The sequence below is a fragment of the Helicoverpa zea genome, chromosome 1, assembly GCF_022581195.2.
Source record: "Helicoverpa zea isolate HzStark_Cry1AcR chromosome 1, ilHelZeax1.1, whole genome shotgun sequence".
Lineage (NCBI taxonomy): Eukaryota > Metazoa > Arthropoda > Insecta > Lepidoptera > Noctuidae > Helicoverpa > Helicoverpa zea.
Window position 1 is genome coordinate 888,379 of NC_061452.1, and position 9,483 is coordinate 897,861.

At 37.4% G+C, this 9,483-nt stretch overlaps 1 protein-coding gene across 1 annotated transcript in view; it reads left to right on the forward strand.

The window, feature by feature from the left end:
- The window catches only part of LOC124633016 (chorion peroxidase), a 28,880-nt gene extending 21,755 nt beyond the window's left edge, over positions 1–7,125 (forward strand). Inside the window, exons 5-14 of the mRNA XM_047168101.1 lie at positions 677–891; positions 1,298–1,468; positions 1,836–1,994; positions 2,500–2,718; positions 3,063–3,260; positions 3,656–3,792; positions 4,082–4,249; positions 4,721–4,959; positions 5,142–5,308; positions 5,450–7,125. Of these exons, the coding sequence (XP_047024057.1) occupies positions 677–891; positions 1,298–1,468; positions 1,836–1,994; positions 2,500–2,718; positions 3,063–3,260; positions 3,656–3,792; positions 4,082–4,249; positions 4,721–4,959; positions 5,142–5,308; positions 5,450–5,634 (1,858 nt within the window). The 3' untranslated portion in view covers positions 5,635–7,125. The remainder of the gene's footprint in view (positions 1–676; positions 892–1,297; positions 1,469–1,835; positions 1,995–2,499; positions 2,719–3,062; positions 3,261–3,655; positions 3,793–4,081; positions 4,250–4,720; positions 4,960–5,141; positions 5,309–5,449) is intronic.
- Positions 7,126–9,483: the final 2,358 nt, after the last annotated feature.

A 9,483-nucleotide genomic window follows, 5' to 3' on the forward strand; every position in this document is an offset into this window, starting at 1 on the left:
GCTAGGTAAGAACAGAAGTAATCCAAGTAGCATTTTTTAAAAGTTGAGATATTCATAGAAATGCGTTTTTATGAATATCATAATTATGTTGAGCACATGATTTAAAATATGTTTGTTATTTGATAGATATAAACATAACTCAAACTTTCATAGCTGTTTTTCTTTAGTAAATGCAATTTTGATAAAAATATTGATTTAATTGTAGAAAATAGCAATATTTGTTGAAATACAGAAACGTAACATAAAAGAGTTTGTTTGAAAAAGTACTGAATAGCACTTGGATTACTTTTGCACAACCTCACTTCATACTCAAAAGTTCCAAAAATCGACTTAGCTCCATTTTGTCAAAAATGTTACTTGGATCACTTCTGTTCTTAACTAGCCATATGTAACGCGCATATACCTACAACCTATGGTAGTATTCACACTTCATTTAACTAACATCGCAAAAGGAAAATATCAGTTTCAAATTTTAATTCTCAAGCCGACAGACATATTGGAATATAGATATAGGGTACGATAAAACGATGATTTCTTGAATGATCCAAAAAACTGCTGAACCTAAACTGGTTTTAGAAACGCCTCATGGTTTTTATCAGCTACAACAACTGCGGTAGATTTGCTATTAAAAATGAACTAGGAACCTTAATAACGTCAGCCGTTATAACAATTTCAGCACGGACATATCCCAAAGACCAGGTGGATCAGGCCAGGGTCCCAAGCTGAACGGATCCTTCTCAGAGCCCCAGTATTGTATGGAAAACCTGCCACCATGCCAGCCGTCCAAGTACAGGACTCTTGATGGCACTTGCAATAATTTGGAGAATGCGTACCGCTGGGGAGTCTCTAAGACTCCGTTTAGAAGGGTGCTGCCTGCTGATTATGGTGATGGTAAGTGATTTGATCCGCTAATGTCTATAACAATAGTTTATATAGATTTTACCGTATATTTAGGAACAGTTCGAAAATATAGTACTTACTTAAAAGCCTTACAACTTACAAGTAAGGCAGCTTGTAGCATGTAGTTCTAGTGGTGAGGTAATAACAATGTAACCGTTTCCAAAGCTGTAAGTAAGTATTTTCTCACTGCACCCAGTCTAAAGTGAACATAAAAGTTAACAGAAAATATTATCAGGAAAGAGATCGATCTGCACAAATTATTAATTCCAGTTCCTCATTCGGGCTTATACGAAAAAGACTGCATACTTCTTCTATTTATACGGTGACCTGATATTGCATCCATAATCATTTAGGTTGTATCTTCCGAAAGCTCAACAAATCTCCCCAATATTTCCAGGCATCAGTTCCCCCCGCACAGGAGTAGACGGGGCCCCGCTGCCCAGCGCCCGCGACGTGAGCGTGACGGTGCACCGGCCCAGCTACGCGCACGACTCCGTGTTCACCGTCATGCTGGCCGTCTGGGGACAGTTCGTCGACCACGACATCACCGCCACTGCGCTTAGTAAAGGTAACATGCGTAGATGGAAGCAATAAAAGAGAATTTGCTGTGGACAAGAGAACACCACGTAAAACAATTGATCAACAGTTTAAAATCATAAGGGGCTCTTCAGAGGCTAAGACTGCAATACCTAGATTTTGGTAATTATTTGAACATACATAGTATGCCTTGGTACAGTCCATTAATAACTATCACAACTGTACAACTCCGTGGTTATGAGGCATAAAATACTAAAGAAGACCAAGATGTTGGTCAATTTTTTGGTCTTTCAGCAGCGAACTTCGATATGCCGTAGGATGTTGACGGAATGAACTTAATAAAAAAAACTTAGAAAATAAAACATTCCTATTCAATTATCTGTTTTCCTCATCTGCAGGTCAGAACGGCACAGCGCTCTCTTGCTGCGATCCATCTCAGAGCCCACACCCGGAGTGTTTCCCCGTAAGACTCGATGTAGAGGATCCCTTCTATGAAGACTATAACATCACCTGCATGGAGTTCGTCAGGTCTGCACCAGCTCCCACTTGTCATTTTGGTACGTATGTATTTATTTGTCGTGCAATTTATTTGTCGGATAACCTGTGGTGGCAGGATTCTTCAAACTGCCAATTTATTTGATACAGATATGGAATCATGTATTTATCTGGTTATAAAAATTTTGCACTCTTCAGAATGAACGTAAAACTTGGAGGTACAATATATTCTGCTCTTCTTGTATTGGTGGTCTCTATATACCATGATCATTACGAATTTTGTATGTGTTAGTTTTTTTTTTTTTTATTGTAAGTAGGTAACTGAGTAACTTACCATTTTTGAGTAACATAGATAATTGAGATTTTTCCATTTCATACCTATTAAATTTACATGCTGAATATGAGGCGAGATATGAGAAACATAATTGTATTGTAAGACCTATATTGTACCTAACCATATTTCAAGCAAATAAAATATTCTATTCTAATATTTTTGTCATTTCATCACAGATTTTGTAGTTCAAGTAGCTAGGATTAAAAGCACATAATCAATGTCTTTATTTGCAGGTCCTCGTGAACAGCTAAACCAAGCCACAGCATTCATTGACGCATCCACAGTGTACGGGTTCGGTGAAGTTCGCAGTGCGTCACTAAGGTCATTTGTGGGCGGACAGCTGCGGATGCTGAAGATTGGATCCACGGAGCTGCTGCCACCTTCTACTGATCCTAATGACAGCTGTAATACTGCTGAGATGAATGCTAAGGGACGATACTGCTTTGAGTCAGGTAAGAGAATATAGCACTTTTATTTCGATTTCCTCTCCATAGAGATTGAAATTTCTTATTCTTGATAGTCGGTATGGTCCTATGTAGATCTGAATACGACTCTGGTGATATTTGTGACAGTAAATGCTCGAGGCCTTAAGGATATTAAATCTTAGTTTTCATACCAATAAAACCCTTTCGTTTTTATTGTTTAACCAAACATTGAACTAAGTCTCTTCGCTTCAATATAATTTTGTCCAGAAAGGGTACTATTATCACTGCATTCCATTACAATAGAGGCTAAAATATTACACCAACCCAATTATTATCGTTACTCACCTACAAGTCCTCTACCCTGTCCCCAGGCGACGACCGCGCCAACGAGAACCTGCACCTCACCACCATGCACCTGCTGTGGGCGCGCCAGCACAACCGCCTCGCCGCCACGCTGCGCAAGCTCAACCCTGCTTGGGATGATGACATCGTTTTCCACGAGGCTAGGCGGATCGTTGGAGCTCAGATGCAGCATATCACTTACTCTGAGTTTCTACCTTGTATACTTGGTAAGAACATCAATCAACAAATATTTAAATCGTTGATAAATGGCTGACTTAGTCATAGTGCTTCAGAAGAAAATAATCTCTGAAGTGAATATTTTCAATGGTTTATTCCCTATAGTTCGGCCATTCAGAGAATGCGTTCCTGACACGTCGCGATTGAACTGACGACGTAACTTTGCAATGGCGTTGCAGTTACGATAAAAATATTTTTGCTGGTTGTTTACCGTTTTAACAATTGAGGAGCATTAAAACAACATTATTATATCAATAATCAATGAATGTAGTTACGTCGTCAGTTCAATCGCGACGTGTCAGGAACGCATTCTCTGAATGGCCGAACTATAATTCGAAGGTTGCTCTATTCTACTACAGTCCACTGATATTTCCTATCATTGCAGGAGCGGACGTGATGTGGGCACTGAACTTAACGATACAAGACGAAGGCTACGCAGACGTGTATGACCCGACAGTAGACCCATCTATTGCTAACCACTTCGCTTCCTCGGTCTTCAGATTCGCACACACATTGCTACCGGTAAGACTAGATAAATAAGCAATACATACTTTATCATGCATTCATCAAGCTATTCAAATAAAACCTAATCCTGTCAAAAATCTTTTTTTACAAATAATATGGGTAACTTTGTATTCTACTTTTAGGACACCCTGAGCGTTAAAGTTCGGAATTCACCGCTTTGAGTAACAGTAATAGAGGTTTTGCGAGAATTTTTTACCAGCGCAGGCTGAAGATGATGGCTTTTAATAGTTCTGTCCCCCTTTAACATTTATTTACCTTTAACTACATTTCTGATCTATTCTTCCAGGGTCTTATCCACAACACAGACAAAAGCACCGGCACGATCCAATACACGCAGCTGCATCAGATGTTATTCAACCCCTTCACTCTGTACACTAAGAAGGGACCCAAAGAGGCCGTCACCTCCGCCATGAACACACTCGTGCATACTGTGGACCCACATGTTACTACTGAGGTAAGTCACACACAGCACAACAATAATATTAAGGAAAAAAACTGATTATAACTTTAAAATGGCTGAGCTTATTTTCATAAAACATCCTATAGGATGAAAATGACTACTGAAAATGAAAACTCGGGATATAATTATTATCTACTAGCTGATCCCGCTAATTTCGAGTCGTTTAAACTTTCTCATTCCTTCGTATAACTTTAAAACCAAAATAGGCTTAATCGATCAAGTCGTTCTCGAGTTTTAGTCAGACTAACAAACAGCAATGCATTTTGATATGTAAGATGACACACAACTAAACAAAAATATGTTCATCCGTTTGGGAGAAGGAAACCATACATAGATACAAAAAAACACGGACGTGAGAACGTGTCTACTTTGAACTTCATCATCAGTACAGCATCTTAATCAAAATCTCATTCTAACAATATTCGTTATAATTTACTCAAATTGAAATTGATTCACTTTTTCCAGCTCAGCAACCACTTATTCGAAAAGCCCATCGTAGCTAACTCTTCAACTGCAAATGTCACAAAACCTGGGCCTTGTGGTTTGGACCTTGTGTCCCTCAACATACAGCGCGGGCGGGACCACGGTCTGCCGCCCTACCCCGAGTGGAGGGAACACTGCGGACTGTCCCGACCTAAGAACTTCTCAGACCTCAATGACATCTTCGACGCTTCCTCTCTTGGCAGGATTTGTAAGATTTACAAGTAAGTAGACTGGATTCATTATGACTATTCATTCCTCTATAATCATTGGACCAGTCTAAACATTTTCTAACTTCTTTTTACTAGGCATTTCATGACAAACTCTCTCGTCATGAAGCCAATCAACATAGCGTTCTGATGCTAAGAAAAAATACTTATAACTAACATGAATTTTATCATTCTAGTTCGGTAGATGACATCGACCTGTATACAGGTGCTTTAGCAGAGGACCCTAAGGGTCGTCTCCTAGGTCCCACCCTGACCTGCCTCATAGCCGACCAGTTCATGAGAATTAAAGTCGGCGACCGATTCTGGTACGAATCCTCAGACGAGACCGTCGCTTTCACCATGGGTAAGTCATTATTGTTTTTCTGCGACTAGGTGAAAACATTCACCCGTACATAAAAGACAGCTATAGAAGAAAATATGTCTGTAGAGTATGTAGAAATAATTGAAATATAATAATACATTTTATTCCTTAAATCTTTCACAGAACAACTCACCGAAATTCGCAAGACAACCCTGGCTGGTGTGATCTGCGCAAACGAAGACCTGCTAGACCAAGCGCAGCCAAGAGTCATGGAGGCAGTCGGTGCTATCAACCCATTGGTGGACTGCAAGGAACTCCCGCAGCCCAGCCTCAAACCCTGGGCCACCGTCAAGAAAGGAAAATCCTAAAAAAACAACTAAAGGTAATGTAGTGATACCTAGTCCTAACTGTACTAGGTGGATTATTGAACCTGACCCGGCTTGTTTAAATTGTATCCATTTGTAATTTTTAATAAATCTTTTAGCAAACAACATCGACAATTTTCTTTTTTCAAAATTCCGTGCAGGCCCCAAGATTGTGCCCTGTGTAATTTCGGCGATTTTGTGAGAGCGAGTTACCTCATATGGTGCGATTTTTATTATGCTCTATCAAAATTTTGGTTTTGCAACAAAAAGATAAATCGCATAATGAAGTAAATTATCTCACTTGAAAATATGGCTATCTAGGTTTCGATCAAAGACGTTCCACCGTCTTGAAAGCCTGATTAGGTTCAAAGATGCAGCTGGTATATTAGTTGTAAATAAAATTAAATCATAGTTAATAGATATACTTACTACACACAAAGATTATGCTCGTTTTTCTATAGATTTATTTCGAAAAGTCTTACAAAAGTTATTTTAAAGAACGAATCTTTAACAAATTCTTCAACATTATTCGTTCTTGGGGTTTCAGTGTCCCTGCATGTTACTGTTTCTAGAAAGTTTTAAATGTTGATACCACACAATTAAGACATACAAGAATTTGTCTACATGACTATTATTTAATACTTGTCTTAAGAATACTCAGATTCTTAATCTTGCCTATACTTATGTTTTATGAGCACGAGTACTGTATGTTTGGAAATTTTTGAAGCGAAAATATTTTGTCACTTTTTATTTTCCTCGAGGTAAAAAACGTATAAAAAATAAAGACTTCATTTACAAAATAAACAGGAATTAAGTGGGTATGTTTGTTGATATTTAAATACCAACAGTGAGAAGAAAGAAAATGACCGACCAAAATATTTTGGATGATTTTGCAAATATTTCATCAGCATTTAAACCTTTTGAAACGAGGTGTTCAACAATGAGTGTGAGTAAATAAATATTGATCTGCTAATTTGTACCTGCTGGTTAAACATAACACACATAAGGTTTTCATTTGTCTCCATTATTTAAATTATCCTCTTCAGATGTGACAAGGTTTTAGTTAATTTTAAAATCAGTGTTGATTAATAGTGTAATATTGAGATTTGCATGAGGGATAAATATTTATTTACCAATAATGATAGTTATGTATTATCCTTCATCGTTACCGCATTTAGTTAAAAGGTTAAGAATGAATGAGAACTGGTAAGGAAATTCTTAGTACTTTACTTTGTTTGTATGGGAAATAATTTATGATATCTTATTCAGTTTTTCTATGTAATGTTTAATGAGTATTATAGGGCATAGAGTGCCAGGCCTTTTTTATATTATTGCTTTTGCTATTAAATAAAAAATGTCTACGTTTGCCATGTTAATTAATTTTATGAAGTAATTAGGTTAAGTAAAGTTTATATTGAAGTATTTAACCCATACCTCACCAAGTAGTCGATTGACGTTTCTGTCCATTATTGTAATTAAACATATTGAACTAAATATTGTTACTTTTATTCCCCCAAATTACAGAACTAAGAAGAATACAGAACTTAGAAATATCACCATATCATAATGCTTGAAGTTTCTATTCTTAATGTTTGGCTATAGTTTACTCATATTGCGACAGATGGCGTTGCCTACCACTAGCCTTATAACTTACATCCTCTGGCTGCCTGATACATTTTTGGAGCAATGTTCGCTGACGGCACCTGCGTTGAAAAAAATTTGATAGAAACTAAAATATGTGCGTAATACAATTAGAATGTGATGGAGTTCATGTAGTGAACACAATTCAGTGCTGGAGCTGATGATGAAACAGAATATTTCCCAAATACGAGCATAGAAATAAAAAAATGCCTTCCAAAAAACTAGTCATAACTGATGAATACAACTCAATTGACAAGCTTATTAAATAACATTAAGTGTATCCCTATTTTCACGGGAATGTCTTACGCAATCGATCGCAGCCCACACCCTGTAAAGACAAAAGCGCCCACGCGATCCAATTAGGTCAAGGACAGTGAAACACTCCGTATTCCGTGACGTCATCGAGGAACTTATTGCTTGCTGAAAAATCTTCTACGATCTTTGTGAAGATTCTTCATAATCGTCATATTCAGAAGCATACATTTAGGATCCCACTGCCGATGCCGTTTCTTGATCGGCAATATGTGACGGATAATTATAATGTGGTTTGAGTCTGAAACACGAGCAGCACATATTTACACGCACATGAAAAAGTCACTCGACTCATTAATTTCATTTTTAGCTTCTAGCCCGGTCAAAATAGACATTTGAAATAGCAAAAATTCCCGGAAAGCTGAATTTTGGTGGAGACCTTGGGTTTACCATTACAAATAAAATGTCAAAAGTCCCCATCGATCCCATGTGTGCGTCAAAAGTTATTCGAGGTTAAACGTCAAAATTTTAGGTTTTTTGGATTTTTCTCGAAAACGGTGAGTTTTATTAAAAAAAGACATGAGACCAAAGTTGTAGATCTTAAAATTTTCTATAAAATGGTTTTTTGTTTTTTTTTCCTAGGATTTACCATTCGCGAGGAATCGCGATTCTAAGTCACAGTATACATAATATGCACATATAAACCAATTACATACATAAAAGGCACTTAAAAGTATAAATACCTATCCCTGGTCTCTTTTCTATATACTACACTATTCTGAAAACATTTATTGAAAAGACAGTCAGTCCCTAACTGAATTCCCACTTGTAAAACATCATATAGGTACCTGTTTCTTTTAGTGCTAAAGGTTCTGTTCAAGTGAGAATGCGTACTTATTAAATGACAGCTGGGACCACTAATTTAATGCCTCTTCTCATACCGAGAAGAAATGAGCGTTTAACACCATGCTAGCTCAAGGCGGTTTGGTAATTTAAGACTCTAGACTTTAGGTATCAGATTTATTTATTTGATTTATTTCTTTCTTTATTTATTGGATTTCCAACAGAGGATACACAGATCACTTACATTAAACACAAATAGGTCCAACATAGAATAGAACTCACACATACGCACTGGAAAGGATGATTCCATCAATTTGTGGCCAAAGGAAGGATACACAAAGTATTTCTAGATCGATAAGATAGTAAAAATCCAGAACACATGTGTTGAGAGATATACTAAATATTGATTGTATTTCAGGTGTTACAGTCTTTTTCATGTATTACACAAATGACTTTTATTGTTTTATTAGTCTGGTTATACTTGTGGATAAGCAGGGGTCGGCAGGGGTGGTCTGTGAGTGGGTGACCTTCTTGTCATGACGAGTTCCTCCGCGTTTCGGATGGCAGGTTAAAACTGTGGGTTCTGGCTGTCAATTGCATATCTTTCGGTTTTAGCAGTGATGACGAGTTGCCAAAAACCCTTCGAAGACGGGTAACGCGCCAAGTACACTACCTCACATGTGGCTTGGAAATGTGTGCAATTGTGCATGTCATGTATAATGTGAGTCTTAGAATCGCGATTTCTCACGAATGGTAAATCCTAGGGAAAAAAATCCAAAAACTGTTTTGTAGAGAATTTTAAGATCTACAACTTTGGTCTGATGTCTTTTTTTGATAAAATTCACCGTTTTCGAGAAAAATCCAAAAAACCTAAAATTTTGCCGTTTGACCTCGAATAACTTTTGACGCACACATGGGATCGATGGGGACTTTTCACATTTTATTTGTAATGGTTAATCCAAGCTCTCCACCAAAATTCAGCTTTCCGGGAATTATTGTTATTTAACCACTACTTTTATGTCTAAATTGACTGGACTATTCACTAATATCCCTCGATTGGCGATCTATCTATATTCTGTATCTATGTTCTGAGATATCATTCTCATTAAGGCCTCT